This window comes from Vidua chalybeata, chromosome 17, assembly GCF_026979565.1.
Source record: "Vidua chalybeata isolate OUT-0048 chromosome 17, bVidCha1 merged haplotype, whole genome shotgun sequence".
Classification (NCBI taxonomy): domain Eukaryota; kingdom Metazoa; phylum Chordata; class Aves; order Passeriformes; family Viduidae; genus Vidua; species Vidua chalybeata.
Window position 1 is genome coordinate 7,917,795 of NC_071546.1, and position 19,772 is coordinate 7,937,566.

General features: G+C 53.4%; 3 protein-coding genes across 6 annotated transcripts; 1 reads left to right on the top strand and 2 right to left on the bottom strand.

Moving 5' to 3' along the window:
• Positions 1 to 5,841: 5,841 nt before the first annotated feature.
• NSFL1C (NSFL1 cofactor) lies at positions 5,842 to 12,406 on the bottom strand. The gene is made up of 9 exons (XM_053958482.1): positions 12,265 to 12,406; positions 11,455 to 11,552; positions 10,804 to 10,878; positions 9,536 to 9,701; positions 9,128 to 9,220; positions 8,365 to 8,474; positions 7,800 to 7,937; positions 7,149 to 7,313; positions 5,842 to 6,210 (listed from the first exon to the last, which is right to left on the bottom strand). Exons 1-9 carry the CDS (start codon positions 12,364 to 12,366, stop codon positions 6,048 to 6,050), a joined length of 1,110 nt encoding a protein of 369 aa, XP_053814457.1. The 5' UTR covers positions 12,367 to 12,406; the 3' UTR covers positions 5,842 to 6,047.
• A 270-nt stretch (positions 12,407 to 12,676) lies between these two features.
• On the bottom strand, positions 12,677 to 14,906 carry LOC128796855 (signal-regulatory protein beta-1-like). Of its 2 annotated transcripts, XM_053958888.1 has the most exons (5): positions 14,826 to 14,906; positions 14,131 to 14,496; positions 13,610 to 13,921; positions 13,125 to 13,466; positions 12,677 to 12,967 (listed from the first exon to the last, which is right to left on the bottom strand). In XM_053958888.1, exons 1-5 carry the CDS (start codon positions 14,890 to 14,892, stop codon positions 12,768 to 12,770), a joined length of 1,287 nt encoding a protein of 428 aa, XP_053814863.1. In that variant the 5' UTR covers positions 14,893 to 14,906; the 3' UTR covers positions 12,677 to 12,767. The 2 variants fall into 2 exon arrangements, with proteins under 2 accessions (XP_053814863.1, XP_053814861.1); XM_053958886.1 differs by lacking the exon at positions 14,826 to 14,906 and having other exon boundaries at positions 14,131 to 14,743.
• Positions 14,907 to 15,631: 725 nt separating this feature from the next.
• Positions 15,632 to 18,581, top strand: LOC128796856 (uncharacterized). 3 transcript variants are annotated; one of them, XM_053958889.1, is made up of 5 exons: positions 15,632 to 15,715; positions 16,654 to 17,007; positions 17,133 to 17,334; positions 17,718 to 17,757; positions 18,086 to 18,581. In XM_053958889.1, the coding sequence occupies exons 1-5, from the start codon at positions 15,652 to 15,654 to the stop codon at positions 18,212 to 18,214; spliced, it is 789 nt and encodes a 262-aa protein (XP_053814864.1). In that variant the 5' UTR covers positions 15,632 to 15,651; the 3' UTR covers positions 18,215 to 18,581. The 3 variants fall into 3 exon arrangements, with proteins under 3 accessions (XP_053814864.1, XP_053814865.1, XP_053814866.1); XM_053958890.1 differs by having other exon boundaries at positions 18,089 to 18,581; XM_053958891.1 differs by having other exon boundaries at positions 17,166 to 17,334.
• The last annotated feature ends 1,191 nt before the right edge of the window (positions 18,582 to 19,772 follow it).

Consider the following 19,772-nt stretch of genomic DNA (forward strand, 5'->3'; position numbering starts at 1 on the left):
ATTGAGAGGTGCTTGGCACTGGAGCTGTTCAACTGCTAAAGACTGGGGCCTGTGGCATCATTAGTATTGTACTACTCTCTGCAGACCTGTGTAATTGGGAAACATGGGACTCATTGGGAAAAACTGCTCACAGGTAACTAGAAAGGATTTCACCTCCCATTTCTGTGGAATCCTGCAGGATTCTGGCAGCCCCATCACCTGGCCTGCACCTGCAGTGAGCTGCTCCCTTGGTTGGATGGTGTGTGTTTGTTTAGCTGCCCATCAATGCTGCCCTGGGAGCCCACTCAGCACTCTGGAAGCCATGGAAGTCCCCAAGTGATCTGCAGTGACACACTGCACCAGCTCCCAGGGCCATGTGTGGTCATGGCATGTGGCACAGCACGTGCACTACTTACCTGAGCAAGGAGGAGACTTGCAGCTGAATTCTCAGCAGACATCAAATAACTTTAGTCTTTTTTTCCTTCCCGAGGCAAAATGAAACTGCCCAAAGCACACCATAAATCTGGCAGGGCAGTGGGACCTCGTTCACAAGGATGTAGGTGAGGAGCCCCAGCTCTGCGGGATTTGGTGCCTGTGTGCCATGGCTGATTCTCCTCACACCAGGCAGAGCAGTGATGTGTTTGTGTACCTGTGCCTGCAGGACAGGTACAGAAACACACAGCTCGGAGAAGTCTGCTCTGAGTCTCCCAGCATGAGAGGAGCTGGCAGGCTTTTCTTTCATGGGGATGCCGCTGGGATGCCAAGAAAGCACTCCTGGCAGCAGGCAGAGCTGGGAAATGTGGGCTCCAGCTCCCAGCCCTGCCTGGAGTGGCTGTTAGACACCCCGCCTTGGAGGATGCCACATTGACCACACAAGCACCAATGGAAACTCACAACTTGGTAAGAAAAGCAACTTTGTTATGAACAAAAATAAAATTTAAACCTTTGGGGAACGTAGTTAACAATGGTTAAATGTTGTTACAAACTTAAGTGTTGTTAATACAAGTTAAATGTTGTTAATACAAGTAACAAATTGTGATTAGTAATATTAAAACCCAGTAGTGTTGTTCATGTATAAAGGGGGAGTGGAACCGGGGAGGAGAGGGGGTGCCAATCTTTGTGGAGGGGCAGAGAAACTTTCAGGAGTATTACATCACAGAACACAACCACAACTTAAATCAAGATTGGAAGAGACCAACCAATGGGAGGCGAGAATTCCAAAATTATTGGCCAAGACTGCACAAACTTATAAGACAATCACAGTGGAGAAATAGACCTGTCACAGCACAGATCCTGAGCACCCCAATCAGGAGACAAGAGAGAGACTTTAAAAGGCCTGGGGTGTCTGACACCCGGGTCTTTCCTCAGAGCCGGTTTCGCTGGAAGCACCCCTAGGTTACAATTACTAAGTTGTTGAAACAGTCTCCGGACTAGCCAGAGACTTTTCCTTCCAGTTGTTCATTTGTAATAAACAGGCTTACTTTTTTTTTTTTTTTATTAACCGGCCTCCTTTTTGTTACTTTAAAGTTTCTTTCTAAGCCTATTCGCAACAACTTCATTGCTTATTTAAATCTGTCATTTAAGAGTACCAGTCTCCATCTGGTTCACCAACAAGGCCGTTCAGAAGCAGTAAGGGGCTGGCCCTCTTTCTTTCACAGCCCAGCAATCCTTCATGCAGGTACCTTGAACTGCAAACTCCTGCACAGACAGCAGCTCCTGCCCAAGGATTAACACAGGTATCACAGCTCCTCCCCTCGTGGTGCTGGGCTTTGAAGAACCCCACAGCATCTTGTTTTATGTGACTGTGACATCAATCCCCTGAGCACATTTTCCAGTCTAACTACAGAATTGGAAGAAAACTCAATCCAAGGTCCTTTTTCTTGGTTAGAAAGGATCTGTAAAGCAGAGCAGCTTTCAAAAGAAAACCTCCTGACTGAACTTCCAGATAACATCCCAGGAGCAAACTGACATCCTTTTAATCACTTCTCTGAGTCAAGACACAGAGAGCTGAAGAGCTATTCAAGAAGCAGAAAGTCACTTTTTCCTTCTGGAAGGATGTAGGGTTGTCCAACAATGAGAAGCAAAGACTAAATTGAATATAACTGATTATAACAAAAAGCAAAAAGACAAACAAACAAACAAAAAAAGGCCTAAATTTCCAGTCATCCTCTAGTAGGGCTGCTGTGCCCACTGGGATTTCTTTCTCCATATCTTTTATGCTGTTTCCATTTATCTGCCAGCTGAACTAGTCAAGTCTGGGGCCAAAACAAGTCAATCAAAACTTGCTGCTTCATGCTGTTAATTTTGTTTTACCTGAACAGGCAGCTGAAGGTACAGCTACACCTAGAAATGGGTATTCCTACAGCAGGATCACTGAAAAACTACATTGCCCTAGGATAGCAGAACTTCTTGAGGCAAGCAGAACACTGAGTATGTAAGAAACACAGACCAGGAAACATCCCACAGCAAAAGCAGTATTACAGAGGGAAAGGCAAAGTTCCCAGGAAATGGTGTGAAATGCTATCAGAAAACACAGGAACTAAACCTTAGCAACGAGGACGTGAAAGGAAAGAAGAGGAAACAAAGAACTGCATACAAAGGAAAAAAATCCCAGGAAGTCCTACAATTATCCAAGTGAGAAAAAACTGTTAAAATGCAGCATTTGGAGAAAACAGCTGGATACAGTGAAAGACATCAGCTCCAGATGGAACAGCACAGTCCCGAAACTGAGCTGTATCTAACCCAGAAGTTGAAAAGAAGTTGAGTTCTCATGTCAGATGTGGAGCACTGCCTTAACACTGGGGTGTGAAAGGTCAGGAATACAGGCATGACCTCCTTGTGGGAGAATGATCAATGAAGAAAAAGAACATTTTGCAGGGAAACACTTCTCAGGCAAAGAAGGAGGAAAAAAAAAAAGACTTTTTTGTGACCATAAATATCAAGTTTTAAAGAAGCCCAATCTTGGCCTATGACTTTGTTAGAACACAGAAATGGAATGACAAAGGCAAGAGATTTTACTAGAGAGGAAGTCAAACTCACTAATAATCAAAAGCTACACGAGTGTCAGAAATAAGGATTTGTCTACTGCAGTGGCACACCATCAAGTAGAATCATGGAATCAAGGAGTGGTTTGGGTTGGAAGGGATGTTAAAGCTCATCTTGTTCCAACCCCCTGCCACAGGCAGGGACACTTTCCACTAGGTCAGGTTGCTCCAAGCCCTGTTCAACCTGACCTTGAAATCTTCCAGGGATGTGACTGTGCAAGTGACCAGGTGATTTTCTTTACAAAATCCCAGTGTCTCTTTCCTTCTCTCTTTTTTTCCTGTTCTGGTGTATTACCCCTTCTTGTTAATTAGCTTACCATTTTTGCTTTATAGTTCATTTTATTTTATAGCTAAACACTTCACCAGCTCACAGAAGGAAACAGTTTCATATAGGAGATTGCATGTATGTCACTTCCAGTTGGTTCCACAGGCTCTTTTGTCAGGTTTGGAAGAAGACAGGTCTACCTTGGTCACTGATTCCTCGGGCAGTGGGGCAGAGCTGGCCTACTCACCAGGAGACAAGCACTCATTACTTACAAAAACCAAGGAGAGAATCAGAGGCAGGAGGAGCTGGCAGCAGTGCCCCAGAGGTGCTCACAGACACACCGCAGCACAAGGTGCAGCTCCCAGCAGGAGTCGGCAGAGCTCCTCAAAGAAGCCTTAAAAGAAGAGCGGCTTTTCTGCAGCACTGCCACCCTCCGGCTCCAGGGAAAATTCCCTCTTCCTGGCAGAGAAAAATCCCTGAGCCCCTGGGTTTATCCCCTTTCCCTCCCACCGGCAAGGAGAAAACTGGCAGCAAAGCTGGCTGTGAAAGTTCTCATTGGTAAGCAGAATCTGCACAGCAAACCCTTGGGATCAGCAGCTTGCAGGAGTTGCTGTCTGGCTGCCAACACTCACTGAATTTGGGGGCACCAATGTGGCCAGTTCATCCAAAGACTCCAGACAGCAGCTGGGCACCACCTCAGTGCTCTGATGCACCTGGCTAACAAATGCAGAAGCAGGAGACAAGTAACTTGCACCCTTTCTGTTAGATAAACTTTCTTTCTGGGTCTAGGGGTGCATCCTGTCCGGCACTCTGGAAGATGCTGTCCCAAGTCCCCAGAATGGCACATGTGAAGATCAGGATTCAAGAACTCCACAAGGCAGTTGTGACTCTATTCAGCTCCAAGGGAAATTCCCTTTCTCAGTTCTCCCTGCTGGTTCACACAGGTTACTCACTGGTTACAACATACACCAGCAGGTGATGCCCAGGCAGGTGAACCCCAAGCTCTCCTGTCACAAAAAAATAATATTTTCAAATGCTGCGGAGAGGTTGAATCTCATTTAGTAGAAGACAGCTCAGCACAGGAAGTCTGCTCGCAGAGCAACCCAAAGAGGAGACACCCTCAATGAGCATGATCCAAAATCTGAGACTGGATAGCAGCTGTTATTAGAAAGGGTCAAACACTGTTTTCCTGTTTGTGGGCTTTTAATGGCAATTTCCACAATAATTTACAAATTGGTTGCTATGCACACTTATGTCCATTTAGTAATGAAAATTGTGAGTTAATTCAGCTCTCAGTTGAGAAACTGCTGTAAAAATGCCCTTGCTGAGGGCTGCTCTCTGGTTTGTGCTCTACAGGCAGCCAAGCGAGTTCCTCACACAGAACCTGCCCAACCTGCCGGCCCTCCCCAGGCTGCTCCCGAGCTCCCTCTGCTCGCACCAAGGGGAGGACCTGGCAGTTTCCAAGCGCTGAGGGGGGTGGAGTGACAGCTCCACGGCCGCGGGGCTCAGGTGTGCCTACGGCAGGATGGGGAGGGAGTGTTCCAGCCCTCGACAGGGCAGCAGCGCAGCCTTTCCCAAGGACCCCGCTCCCAGGGAGCCGGTGGCTGCAGCCCACGACTCAGCACAGCTCTGGGCTCTGCTCGGAAGCCCAGAACAAAGACAGAAGCAGCTGAGGGGCAAAGTGCTGTGGCACAATACGCCGTGGCAGCTAAGCCAGAGCTACCAGTGCCTCGTGTCTGGGCATAAGGAATTCACCCACAGGGTACTGTTCAAAGGAGGGAAAGAGATGGAGACCTGAGCCCAAAACACAAACAGAACAGATCAACGCTGGAGAATTCCAGGAGTTCATCTATGTTAGTCCTCAGCAGGGGAGAGGAAATACATCAAAGGGTACTACAGCCTTGAGTTTTTCCACCCAAGCTGTTGCAATCATCTCAATAATTCACCTCTCAGGACAGAACTTGCTTTCCAGTAAGACAGACTCTATTTGCCTTTTACTTCCAGTCACTTCAAGCTGATTCAGCTTTGTGCCTTCTTGGAAAGAAGAAGTCAGCAGCAGGGTTTCTCAGAGAAATGCAATACAGCAATTTAAACCTGCAGCAGTCTGGCCTGTCAGAAAAAGCAAAGGCAGAGCAGGTGGGGCCTGTAATGAATGCCCCAAGAGTTCTGCTGAAGGAAGGAAAGTCAGGGATTTCTCTCCAGAAAAGCATGGGAAGTGTTAAACCTTGCACCTCACACACGTCAGTTTTCCCCACACTGAGCTCTTTCACAAAGATTTCCCCCATAATGCCTTTACAGCACTGTAACCATTATCCTGACAATCAGATCACCCATTCTCAGAAAACTTATATTTAATGTGTGAAAAAAAAGGGAGTACTTTACAGCAGTCCCTGGAGAGAAGAGAAAGGACTGTGGTGAGCAGTCCACTGACAGAAACTGCTCCCTGGAGCTCCCTTCCCCCTTGCCTTCCTCCCCTCTCCGAGTGCAGTAACTCAATCCACAAGGTAACTGAACTCTGCTGGGGGAATCTGGGGCACAAGAGGCTGCAGCTCCTTTCCAAACGAATTAGTTTCATTTCTTTATTTTAAAGTCCACTGATCATCATCATCATCATCATCACAAAAAAACCCCACGGGAAATGCAACTAAAGAGAAAAAGTCCAACCAAGACCTAAGAACCCAGAGCTACGAGCAGATGTGGGCCTGCGTGGCAGGAGACGACCCCGTGCGCCGCAGCTGTGTGGCCAGAGCTGGGGTCCTTTATGTCAACCGCTGAACGATGACAGCGTTGAGCAGGTTGGCTTCCTTCAGGGTCTGGTTCTCATCAGTCAGCTCTTTATTGGGAAAGGTGGTCATGAGGATGAAACTGGTGGCAGCCATCGCTGGCCGAGCATCTACTATGAAGAGCCGGATGTCACGGATCCTGTCCAAAGGGATCAAACACACAGGGTGACGCTGTTACTGCCCAGGCTGGGCAAATGACTGCTCTGCTCAGAGTGTGCAGCCCTGCAGCTCTGCGTTTGTATTCCAGCTCTCACCACAGGCCACACCAGGCTATTCTGATTCAACCTGCTCCTGTTTAGTGAAATAGTAGCAGCTGCTTTCTGGGCTACATGCTCAGCTCGGTGTTCTCTGTCTGTGTTGTCAGGGGGTTATCTGAAACTGAAAGCCTCCAGACCCTTTGCTATGAACAATTAAACTGACACTTTCCGAGCTTGTCACACGCAGCAGAACCCAGAGGATTTCAGCTCCTGTGAGCAGCCACACAGTGACACAGGATCCATTTCCGGAACTCAGTCACAGGAAGAGGTTTTTGTACCTTTTTGCCCTGAGCTTGACCCTTATAGAAACTGGAGGAATGAGTATAAATTACAACATCAGGAAGGTGAGAAGGATTTCAAGAGATTTCGAGTGAAGCAGTGGAGTATCTAAGCCAACTCTGCTCGTCTCGTCTAAAGAACAGAATTGTGGTAAGAGCATCCCTTGGTGCTCCATTCAGCACAGGGAACAGCCTCATAGAAAAGCCTAAATTGAGTCAGAGTAACTGAACCAGTTTCCTAATTATCTGGCAGTTTCCAAAGCCTTTAGAAGAGATTTGGTTTTTTACAGGCGACATCAAGGAAAGTTCTGCTGATAACACTTACGCTCCCAAGGGCCGGGCTATAATCTATCCCAATTTGGAAAGCAAATCCTACCCAACAGTTAGCAACTGTCTTAAAAACACCACAACAACTTTATTCCCTTTCACTTGTATAGAAGGATGCCCAGAGCTCCTTCTGGCAGGCTATCCAGGATTTTAGCACTTGCTCCCTGTCTTGCAGGCCCATCTATGCCTCGCCCTCTTCCCTGTTGCGCTCGTACCTGTGACTGTGGTTGAACTTCTGGACCAGGCGCCCACCGTCAGCGAGCCGGATCTGGATGTTGGTGATGGGCTCCGACTCATCGATCACGATGGCAGAACTGGCTTTGGCTTCGTTCTCTGCCTGCTGGGCTGGCGAGCTGGTGCCCATCACCTGGGGCGCGGTGCTGCCAACAGGGAGACGCAAGGTGAGCTCTTAGAAAGCAAACTCACCTGCCTACAGGGTACCAGATCAGGCAGCAAGCTCACTGTCTGCCAGGCCCAGCTACCGGGGCTCCTCCACAAGCAAGCTGCAAGTCAGAATTTTTGAGTCAGCCAGTCAGCAGGAACTTGTTTACAAGTTCAACTCTACCATCCCCTTTGGTGCCACGGGTCCTCACACCCACAAGGTAACAGGGGAAAGTGTGACTTGGAAACACTGCTCCAATGCAGCACACCACGGAGGTTCCAAACCAGGGATCTGGCTCCTGGCAGGGGGAGGCTGGGCCACCTCCCAGTATATGTCAGTGAGCCTTGTTTCCTTAGAGGAACACCTCCCATCCCACAGGCACCCAGTGCCTTTCTTTCAGAAGGATGAATCAGAAGGCTCCACCTCACAAGGCTCAAGTGACTCTCACATTACATGTAGTAAACCAGTGTCACCATTGTCTCACCTGCCCAGCTTCTGTCCTTCCCCAGTAAAAGCTCTGAAGACACTTTTAGGTTTCACATACTCCTCATCACGGTGATCTTCCATGTCCAGGTTCACCTGTCCACCCCGTGCTAACCTGCGCAGCTCAGCTGGGACTTCCCTGCAAAGAGAGTGTTCTAAGGCAGCTGCCTGAGGCAGCAAGGCAGGAATGCGTGGACAAAAAGCCCAAGATCTCTGGAATTTCAGGTATCACAGAGAGCCTTTGCTTAACTGACAGGGTAGATGCACACCTCCCCACTGACAGACACAAATTAAAGGTTATTTCTCTCTGGCCCTCACCTGCAGTGACACAATGCATCAGACATTCTCAACACAAATACCAACATGTTTGTTTACTTCAAACTCTCAAGGCCCCACATAAACCAAACCCACTCCCTGTTTACTTGAACCAAATGTTCCATATTAAGAGTAACTAATTTCTTGCAAGAAAGCTCAGGTGAAATGTGCCATGGATTCAGAAGCCTGGATTCCACAAACACTTATGTTTCAGGAAACAGCTGTCCCTTTTCTCCCCTCTCACTACGTACCCTCTGCGGATATCATCGAGGAACTGGGCATTGGATGGATCCTGGTAGCTCCTCAGCTCTCCACTATCCAGACTAAATCCACTCTTCCAGAGCTTCAGTACAATGTGCACCTGCAGCAGCCCCAAAAGAACAATCAGCCTCACTGAGCATCTTGGTGACAACAAAAACTGAAGCAAGGTTTCAGATGGGCAGAGGAGCTTCAAGGTGCAAAAACATTCCAGCAGGTTTCTCTGAGCTAAGGGAAAAACCCAAAGCACTGGCTTTTATGTAATGGTCAGGTGTCAATTCCTAGAAGGTGGCACCATGGTCCCCTTTTGGATAAATGTGGCTGAAGAGCCAGGAATGTGCTGGGTGAGAAGCCTCAACTAGGCTCCCACCATAGCCACGACCTTGTTTGGTCACAAACCAAGCACAAGGGAATCTTGAACTGATACCGTCAGATCCCATCTACAGATATATATTGGATATATATAATAATGGATAAAGAGCTGATTTCCCAGTGCTCTTTGCACACTATTTTCCCCTATTCTTCACTTCTAAGAAAGGCTCAGATTCTTAATTAAAAGATCACCAGAAAACTGCTTACCCAAGACCTAATCATCTACTACTTTCTACTTGGAAATCCCACAGGAAGCAGGATTTACCATATTTCTGTCCTTGTGAATTTCCATTAAGCTTTGTATCTCTCGGGGCTGGAAAGCTCAGTAGCTGGAGCAGAGAAATCTCTGGAGTGACAGCTACAAACCCAAGCAGTGATACTCACATCCTGAGAAGAGTTTGGCCTCCTCTCTCCTGCCACATAAGCCGACTCCTCCTCTGGAGTAGCCCCAAGGCGATACCCTCCACCTGCAAAAGGCTGTGAGAGAGAGGCAGGCACAGGGTTACAGAACCACACAGACCCAAAGAGCTGCCTCCCTGTTCCCACCACCCCTGTGGGTGAACAGGGACTTCATGGCATCAGCAACATCTCCTGCCCTGCAGGCAGTGACAGCTTCAGCAAATTAGTCAGTGTGGCACAACAGAGTGGCTTTTCTTGCCACAAAATGGAGCTGCACTAAGGGAGGAGTCCAGACTTAGCTGCTGAGATAATTCCAGGACTCCTCAGTACCAAACAGCTGGCAGGGTGGAACCTTAACTGAAACGGGGAACAGAAGAACTCCTCCCTCCTCACCTTTGGCTTGCTCGTCTCGCCACCGCTCTTGGCCGTCCGATCGACCGCCACCGCGCCGTGCTCCTTGGCTCCCTTGAACAGATCCTCCACCAGCTCGTTGGGACTCTTCTTCCTCGGAGGACCCACGATCTGCTGGCCACTCCTCTCTGAGCCGCCGGCATAAAACCTGCCAGAAAGCACCGGGCTCCTGGTCAGCCCTGCCTGCTGCCTCTGCAGGAGCCAGGGGGCTGGATCAGGGCTCACTTGTTGGTGCTTGTGCAGCTCAGGGAAACCCCTTGGATCTACAAACACTGGCTACCCCCAGTGTGTCTCCCACTGCAGCCACGTGCAAGCTCCTGTGCTGCAAAGACTTTCTTTTTATGTCAATTCCTGTAAATTGCCTGTGGATCAATAGCAATAAAGTGGTAACAATGCTCAGACCTGGGAAGAGGAGCAGCCCAGAGGGACAAGCCCAGTTTTAAACACCGATACCAGCTCGATTACCCAGCTGAGCAAGGCTTCCAGCCAATCTCTGACCTGACAGAGCAACATCCAGCTAGAATTCTGAGGGAAGGCACACGTTCATGCCACGCAAAGGATGGATCTCAACTGGAAGCAATGGATGCACAGTCACTGAAGTGCAATTAAGCACTTCTGGAAGATTGGGTTGATTAGCTTCCAGATGGCTTGTAACACACAGAGTGAGCTCCCAGCTGCCTGCAGACCACAGCCCATCCAGGCTGAGCCACCCCTTTAGATACATCAGTTCCATTCCATTTACCTTGCCCATCAACCTTAAGGGTATTTAACTACTTAGAGCTGACATTGTAGGAGACTGTCCTACTAATACTCCATGTTCCCCCTGGAAAGGGGCCCTATGTTTTTATTTCTGACTCCAACTCCATTACTTTACCCTTAAGCAACACCTCAAAAAAAAGAACCCAAAACCAAAACCCCGACCAAAATAAACCCCGAAGTAAGAGAATCAATCCCTGCATAATTCCCAAATTTCCGTTCCCTGTGGACACAAAAGAGGATCTGGGCTGTTTTCTATTCTTAACCCAGGCCTTCCACATCCCACTTTAGGCTTTCTCTCAGTGCTGAGAGCTGAGCACGTGCTTGTGCAGAGGCTTTGCACTGACAAACCTGCCCTGTCAAACCTCAAACGTTTCATTACAGGAACTTCATATCCGTGTAAACCTGGTTTTTTCAAAGAAGCTGTACACAGGCAGCAAGTCCTCCCAGAAGGGATAAACACTCAGCATTTGAGCCTTCAGCTGCAAACTCACCGCTGTCCCTCCTCCTCTTCATCATCCTCCTCCTGTGCATGCACAAGGTCTCTGAACGAGGTTACTCGGTGGTCACTGCAAAAATCCAGCAAGAAGGATGTCAGCCTCCACACACATTCCCTGCTGGAACATTCCACACTGCAACAGGCTCCTTCTGCAAGGTGGGCTCTGTTCACCAACACCTGACCCGAGAGAACTTTTCCTTCATGACAAAGGCAGCAGACCCTCTTTGGGACTGGACAGCATTCCCTTACTGCAAAGGGATTTGGTAAGGTAAAATTCACTTTCTTGTTTTGTAAAATGCTCAGCTTGATCAGCTTAGGTGTCACACAAAATGAGAAAAGATTCTTCCTGCAGAGATATGATCTGCTTAAATGAAAGGTCACTGTCAGACTGTTTTTAATGTCAAAAGATAAATCAAGCTTTTCCTGAGCAATGAGGCAAGTTTTCCTAACTGATCTCTGGCTTAGTTGTGCAATAACACCCATGCCTGTGATGTACAAACACTCCGTTTTTCACAATTTCTAGAGAACCACACAAGGTGAAGCAAACCTAAACACTGAGCTGCTTCTACTGAAAATTACCACAATCAGTGCTTTAGAGAGCGTGTTTTGTCAGCTTTCCAGTATGGAGCTGAAGCTCCCTCCTCACCTGGCTCCAGTGCCTCTGGATATGGAGCTGGGTGTGGGCTGGGGAAGGGTCAGGATGTCCTCATCACCCCCGTCCTCATAGAAACTGGCAAGTGCAATCTGGAACGGAAAACCACCAAAGCTCCTCAGGAAAAACACACACAAACGACCCAGCTGAAGCATCTGTCACGTTGGCTCTCCTAAGGCACCTCACACTAAAGACACTTCATGTCACTTCCCCTGTTGCAGGTCCTGGCAAAGGTGAGGCCTCAGCGGGTTGCTATTTGGCTGTGTCATGGCAGGACACTCACTGCTGCAGGGATGTCACCCTCCCTGTCAGGGAGCGCCAGGGCCCTTCTTCTGCAGCACTTCTACAGGAGTTATGCCAAAATTACTCCTCTGAAACAGCAGCTTTTGTGCCATCCATGAGCAGACTCGGAATTTAACACAGCCAGTTTGAGGAGGAGCAGGGACAGGAGCAGAATGGGGGCTGACTCGCTCTCAGTTTGTTTGCTGACAGCGCCAACAGCACAGCACTGACAACCTCACCAGCATTCCAGGAAAACCCGCATAACCCCGGCAAACCCCGGGGCCGCCGTCCCTCACCTCGCGCTACAAAGTGAACGACACAACCAGGAGGGGCCTCAGTCTCAGCCAGCCCACGGCTCCGCCACAAGGGCTGAGTCCGGCGACGGACGGGGGCGAGGCCTGAGCCTGCGGGACACCGACCTCCGGCCCAGCGCTGCCCCCGCCAGCGCCACGGCCTCTCGAGCCGCCGCCCCGCCGATCCCCGCACCGGCCCGGGGAGGGCGGAGGGCAGCGGCAAAGGTACCTGGAGGTCCCAGCCGGCAGACTCGAGGAAGAACCGCGCTCGCTCCTCCTCGGTGCCGGTCACGGCCACGAACTCCCTCAGCGCCTCCTCCCTGTCCGCCATCTTGCCGCGGTGCAGCACCCAAACCGCGCCGGGCCGCGCCGCCCGCCCCCGCGTGCGCCGCCAAACCCGCCCGGCCGGAAACACCCGGCGCGGCGCGAGGCGCCCGGCCCGCAAACAGCGCCCCCTACCGGCCGGGAGGTGGCACTGCACCGCGCCCGGCCCCAGAGTGAGCACCGGGCACCGGGATGGGCGGAACCGGGCACCGGGCACCGCGTGTGTAACACTGGGCACTGAGCGCTGGCACAGGCAGCACCGAGCCCCGGTGTGCAGCACGGAGTCCTGGGGATGGGCAGTGCCAAGCCCCAGGGCAGGGCGAGTGTAAGGCCACAGGCGGGGCCGGGCCTGGCGGCGCGGAGCAGCCCACGGCAGCCTCTGCATCCTGGTTCGTTTATTTCCAGGTTTCACACATCACTGCTGGCAGCGGCCAAGCCCTGAGACCCGGCTCCAGGAGCCGGGGACTGAGGTGAAGCGGGATAGGGCAACATGCCCGATGCTTTCCAATTCATGCGCTTGAAGAGGAAGAAGAGGAGCCCACCGAGGAGCCCCTTCTCCAGCAGGATAGCCATCAACAGGAGGAGGAGGCTGGACAGAAGGTTGTCACCTGCAGTGGAGACAGAGGATGTGAGCAACCAGGGCGTGGGGAGAGGCATCCCAACCCCCCGCAGGGAGCCTTTCCTGGGACTGCAAACTTCCTCAGGGGATGACACCATAGCTGCCCTGGCAGGCACCCCATCCCAGCAGCTCTGACACACCCTTACCCATCTGGAACCCGTTGCTCAATCCCCCTTGGGCCGGGTTGGAGATCCACAGGAAGGCTGATTTGTTGGCAGGGGCCTGGGCATCGTGCACCACCATGCAGGTGATCGTGGACCTGTTTTTCTCCTCGGTGGCTTGCACCTCTACCTGGCTTCTCAGCTCAAACAAACGCCGGGGGAGCTCCAACGGCCGGGAGACGTTCTCCACCTTTATCTCAATCCCATTCTCCAGCCAGGAAACGGACACATCTGCTGGGTAAAACTCTTTCACAAGGCAGGTGAAGGTCACGGTCTGGTTCACCTCAACGGGGCTCGGCTCAGCGCGCACTTCGATGCTGGGGGGAACTGGGAAGAGAGGCAGAGCTTGGTGTTTGCTGCCCCGGCTCTGCTGCCCACAGGCGCCCTGTCCCTGCCTCAGGGACCCCCGTCCTCCTCCCCGGGACCCCAGCCCCACAGCAGCTCACACAGTGTGAGTCCCCAGCCCTCACCTCGCAGGACTCTGCTGAGCTGGTAGTGGCCACGCAGCGGGGCCAGCAGCGTGGAGTGCCGCACCTCACAGATGAGCTGAGAGAGGACGTCATCCTTCTGCAGGGTCACCGTCACTGTGCTGGACATGTTGTAGGTTTTCATCCTCCATTCAGTGACCCGGGGTGGCTGACCCCCCATGGGGTCCTCGTTCTTGAACCATTTCAGCCCAATCTTTTCAGGAAAGAACCCTCCTGTCGTGCAGGTGAAAGGCACCGACTGCCCCGGCCTCGCTCTCTGCTCAGGCCCAGACACGAGCGGGGGGCTGGGTTTGGCTGTGGGGAGAAGCACGGGGCCATCAGACCAGGCTCTGCCCCCTGCCCAGCCCTGGGCCTGCCTGGAGCAGAGTCTCATACCAGGGCATGGGGATGACCCATGGGATCCTCTCCTGGACCAGCCCCGAGCCCCTTCCCCATCCCTCTCTACCTGAGCACAGCCCGCTGGGCTGCTTCCCATCAGGAGCTGCTCCAGGAGCCCCACTCACCTTGCACAGACACCTCCGTGCCACGGCCATGCTGAAACACCTCATCATCACCAGTGTTCCCCTTGACAAACTTCACACAGTAGTAGGTGCCCATGTCCTCAGGCTGAACGTTCCTGATGCGGATGGTGAAGTCTGTGTCGGATTCCTCCACTGCTCTCGTCACACGGGAGGTGGAATCCTGCTTTCTCTGGTCATAGATGGTCGTGTTCCCATTGCCCCAGCCCTTCAGCCACCTCACAGGACCTGGTCCAACGATTCCAGATGTGGTGCAGCTCAGGGTGAGCGTCTCCCCAGCTGCCACCGTCACCTTGGCCTGGGGCTGCTGCAGACTGAAGTCCTGATCTGCCTGTCCAAGGTGACCTAGACCTGGGCACGGAGACAGAAAGGTTTGGAATTGATAACAGGCCTCAGGGCTGGGGCACAGCACAAGGCACCATGAGACCCCCTGAGCCTGGAGCATGGGACAGGGAGATATTCTTGTCCCTTGTCCCCCAGGCTGCTGGGAACTGCAGCATGAGGAGAGCCCAGACCCTTGCTGGAGTAAACTGAATTTCATCTGGAGATAAAAGCAAGCTGGAAGGGAGGCAGTGAGAGGAGATCTCTGATTACCCATGGGCACAGGGAAGCACTGCTAGGCCAGCAGGGTGGGAAACTGTGCATGGGAAATGTGATGGGGCTGTGCAGGCCCCACTTACCCGGCTCTCTGCACAGCAAGAGCAGCATCAGGCACGTGAGAGGCAGTTCCTGTGCCACCAGTTCCATGGGTATTCCACGCCTTGCTCCCTGATGGCTGGGCTCTGCTCGGCTGGATTCAGCTCTGTTGGACTCCGCTGGACTAGGCTCAGCTGACTCTGCTGGACTGAGCTTATTTTAGCAGCGTGCTGGACTCTTACCCAACAAAGGGGAAGGAAAGGGGCCACCACCAGCCCAGTTCCTCCATGCAATCAGGTCCCATTTGCTTCTCAATGGGACACACATCTCCTACCACATCATCTCCTATCACAACGCTGATCCATAATGGCAGTGTCCACCCACTTTCCCCTCAGATGTGTGCCACAGCCATGGGCACAGGCACTGAGCAGCCAGCAAGAGGGACCCCGGATCCAGCACGCTCCCACACACACAGCCAGCCTGTGGCTCAGCAGCCTTGGGTGCCAAGGGGATGCCCAGCCCTTGCCAGCAGGATCGGGGTGCGGGATGGTGTCTCCCACGGGTCGGTGGTTTAGAGCAGTGCCCGGGATACACCGAGCGTCCCATATCCCGAAGCCCCGCTGCTCCTGCCCCTCACCGGACCGGGGAGGACGCAAAGCCGCTCCCTGTCCCGAGCCCAGGGCAGCTGCTCGGTGCCAGGTGGCCCGGGGGTGATGCCCGGCGGGGTCTCGGTAGGGTGATGCCCGCCGGGGGTGATGCCCGGCGGCTCTGCCGGCCCCCGCCCGCCCCGAGCAGACACCAAAGCGTTAACCACCCGCTCGCCTCAATTTCCTGTCCCGCTTCCCCTTCCCTAAAGTTTGGACAGAACCCATGGCCGCGGCAGCAACTCCGCTCCTGTCCGGGCAGCGAAGCCCCGTCCAGCGGCAGCTCTTGGGTGAGTCAGAAGTGGGGCCCCCCAAAGCCTCTCGGAGCACCCCTGCCCCGTCTGGCCCTTAAACACGAGTGGGCGGCAAAGAGAAGCACCGGCGGGGCGGAGGGTGGTCCTTCCCCGAGCACCTTTTGGGGTCAAACCGTCCCCGAGGGTGCAGAGCATGCCCAGCCCGGGATGGGCACAGCCAAGTCGAGCACTGCCGAGCTGCTGCCATACGTGACGGGGGCTTTGGGCAGGAGAGGCTTGGGGACTGGAGGGGTTTTGGGGACCGAAGGGGTTTTGGGGAGCAGGAGGGATTTTGGGACAAGAAGGGGTCGGGGGGCTGTGCTGGGCTACAGGGCTGCAGATCCCTTCCTAAGAACACTGGTTCCTGGCTGGCTTCTGGCTGTGAACCCCAATTCCTCCCAGAGCCCCAGTGATCCTGCCTGGTGTGGAGCAGAGCCAGGGTGTTAATGTTTAACAGCACTCAGGAGTTTTTCCTGCCAGGAGTTCCCCTTGGCTCCCTCTGCACCTCTCTGGCCTCCAGGCAGCTGCAGCACCTCCTGCAACTGACAGAACAGGATGCAGATTTATCAAATAAAAGAATTGCAGGAGTGTTTGGGTTGCAAAACCCCTTTGAAATCCTTGTGTCCAACTGTTAACCCAGCACTGCCAAGATCACCACTAAACCATGTCCCCAAGTGCCACATCTACATGTCATTTAAATCCCTCCAGGGGTGGTGACTCCACCACTGCCCTGGGCAGCCTGCTCATTTTTCAGATTTGCCCCTTGTTTATTTTGAACCGTTTTTTCCTCCCTCCCCGTGCCTGCATGTTGTCTCTGCCACATCCTAGGCTATCCCTCAGCTGCAAATTGGGGGATACTGGTCCTTCTCTGTCTGTGAGTCTGCCCTTGCCTCACCCCATCGCTCATCCCTGAACCCTCCTGTCTCTGTGCCCAGCTCCCCAGGTGGGTCAGGACTTCAGTCTGCAGCAGCCCCAGGCCAAGGTGACGGTGGCAGTCGGGGAAACGCTCACCCTGAGCTGCACCACATCTGGAACCGCTGGACCAGGTCCTGTGATGTGGCTGAAGGGCTGGGGCAATGGGAACACGACCATCTATGACCAGAGCAAGCAGGATCCCTCCTCCCGTGTGACGAGAGCAGTGGATAGGTCCGACACAGACTTCACCATCCACATGAGGAACTTTCAGCCCAATGATGTTGGCACCTACTACTGTGTGAAGTTTGTCAAGGGGAACACTGGTGATGATGAGGTGTTTAAGCATGGCCGTGGCACAGAGGTGTCTGTGCATGGTGAGTGCAGCCCAGTGGGACACCTCTCCCAGGGAGCCCATCCCATAGCCCCCACCCTGCCCAGAGCCAGGTCCTGCTCTGCCCCACACCCATCACCCTCTCCTGCTCTGCCTCTGTCTCCACAGAGGCAGCCCTGCTTCCTGGAATGGTGGCTGCAGCTGTAGTGCTCTGCTTCCTCCTCCTCCTCGGCCTCTTCATCGCCCTTTGCATATACAGAAGGAAGCGCCAAGGCAGGGTGGGCAGCCCCTGCCCAGCCAGGACAGCAGCCAGGGGCAGCTTCTCATCTGTCCCTCTGCGGTGCTGTGCAGGGACCCCCAGCACCTCCAGGTTTGTACTCAGTACCTCTTCCTTTTGCACCCTTAAATGAGCAAACTGTCTTATGCACCTGCTTTATCTTGGCTTCCTTTCTTGTCTGGGGCTGTAACTTGCCCCAGAAAAGGTCCTTTACTCATAGGTGCACTGTTCTGTTGGTTCTTTCTGCATTTCACGGGAGCTTCATGGTAGGGAGCACCCAGTACCAGGGAGCTCCTGCAGCCTCTCACCGTGTGTTTGAGCCCAGCCCAGACGTGCAGTCAGCACTTTGTCCCTATTCTCTCCTTCAGCAGGGGCATCCTGCTGAAATTCGGGAGGGGAATTGAGGGCTGTGCTGGGTCGGGAAAGGACCTGGCTTCCTTTAGTTCTGATGGCCATTCTTATCCTTTCCCCTACAGTGAAGTCCTGGATGCAGAGACCTCCCACGTGCCCAGCCAGGTAGGAGTGAGCCGTCAGTATGGGGAAGCACATCCCATGCTGATGCCCTGGCAGGAGCCCTGCAAGACTCTGGGCCCAGGGGGGACATCAGGTGGGCAGCAGCTGCCTGCATGTGGTCCCTGCACACTCTGCACCATAGCACCAGCTCTGCAGCTGTGGCATCACCAGCCTGGCTTGAACCTGGTTCTTGGTGTTGTCCTGTGCAAGGCCATGAGGTGGTCTCGGTGATCCTTGTGGGTCACTTCCAACTCTCAGCATTCTGATTTAGGGTTATTTTTGTGAGCCTTTCCTTGCCGGCAGCATTCCCCATTTGTGTGCACTTTTGCAGCAGAGCAGCAAGGAGGAGAACGACATCCACTACGCCGACCTGCAGCCCCTGCCCCCGGCCATGTGGCGCAGCAGGAGCCCGGGTACAGCCCCCACCGAGTACGCCAGCCTCAGGGGAGCTGCCAAGTGACGCGTGGCACCGCCGCCTGCGCGGCCAGGCCGTGTCAGGGTGGAAGAAGGGACGTTTCTGCAGGGCACAATAAAGAAGAAGTGGGGCTGTTTGCATGGCGCACCCTGATCTCAGCTCGGCACACTGTGCTCACCGTGTTTGCATCTCAGGGGAGCTCTCCCAGGACCTGGAAGCTTTCTCGACCACGGGGTCAGACCACGACGTCAAGCACCTCTGCCTTGTGCAAGCTGTTTGGTGCTGATGACACCAGGAGGACCTCACACAAACCTCTGTCCACCAGCATGGGCCTCCACTGGCCCTTTCCTGGCCCACAGGTCCATAATTTGTGTTATCTTTTCACCACCCTCATTAAAGCCAGCGAACAGCCTTCTGTCCAGTCCTGCTGTGCTCAGAGCAAGAGCAATAGTGCCAGTCCTGCAGGGTCCTGGGGGGATGTGTGCCCCACACAGCCCTCCCCCGCCCCGTGTTACTGCTGAGCCCCCTGGTCAACTCCCAACTCCTACCTGCCCCAGGCAGGGAGCCTGCCCAGTCCCACAAAACCTGCATCTCCTGGCAAGGCAGCAGGAGGCTCTCAGGGATGGCCCCTGGTGCTGCTGCTCCAGGCTGAGGCCCAGCCCTTGCCCACCTTTCCCTGCCCTCCTCCAGGGGCTTATGATGCTGTTAAGGCCAAGGAGCTGGTACCAGCTGGCCCTTCTGTCCCTTCCCCTGATCCATGCACGTCTTCAGCTCCAGTCCATGCACATCTGCTTCGTGCACATCTGCTCCTGCACGTCTGCTCCATGCACAGCCACTGCTCAATGCACATTTGCCCTGTGCACATTCCCTGCTTCGTGCCCACGTGTTTGGTGCCCACCTCCAAGGGAAGTGGGCCAGTGGCAGGAAGCCAGAGGGCCAAGGTGGCAATGGCAAGAAGCTGCAGGTCACGCTCCACACTGGCCACTGCTGCAGCCCCCAGCAACGCCCAGTCACCACGTACAGCCCCCCAGCCACAATCTCCCCAGCCATGGCAGCTGAGCTCCCACCAGGTGTGGCCCCAGCAGCCCCCTTGGCAGGAGGAACTGAGGCCAAAACAGGCTTTCCAGGCAGAGGAACCTGCTGCCAGCACCGCAGCCTGTGACCTTGAAAGCTGATACAGTCGCCAGTTTTCAGCTTTATCTACTTTTTTCTTTGCAATGAGAAAAGAGAAGTGAAATAAGACAGTGTGACCCAGGGGAGCAGGGCTGGCAGGGAAATCCTTGAGGGGACAAAATTATCACAGTGGGGAGAAAAGCCACTACAGAAATTGATTTGCACGACTGAATATGAGTCACCTGCTCTGGGGATGTGAAGTGGGGACAGTTTGGGGTCAGTCCTCTCTCAGGGACAGCTTGGGGACACTCAGCACCCCATAGGCATGGTGGTGGTGATGAGTTTGCCAGGTCAGGGGTCCAGCACCTGGCCTCAGCCTGGCTCCCTCAGTGGGAGGGTTGGGGTGTTGGGATGAAGCCTCTCCCAGCATAATTTCCCAAGTGGAGCCACGACCAGGCCATGGATCATTTCCCAGCTGAGGAAGTGGCTG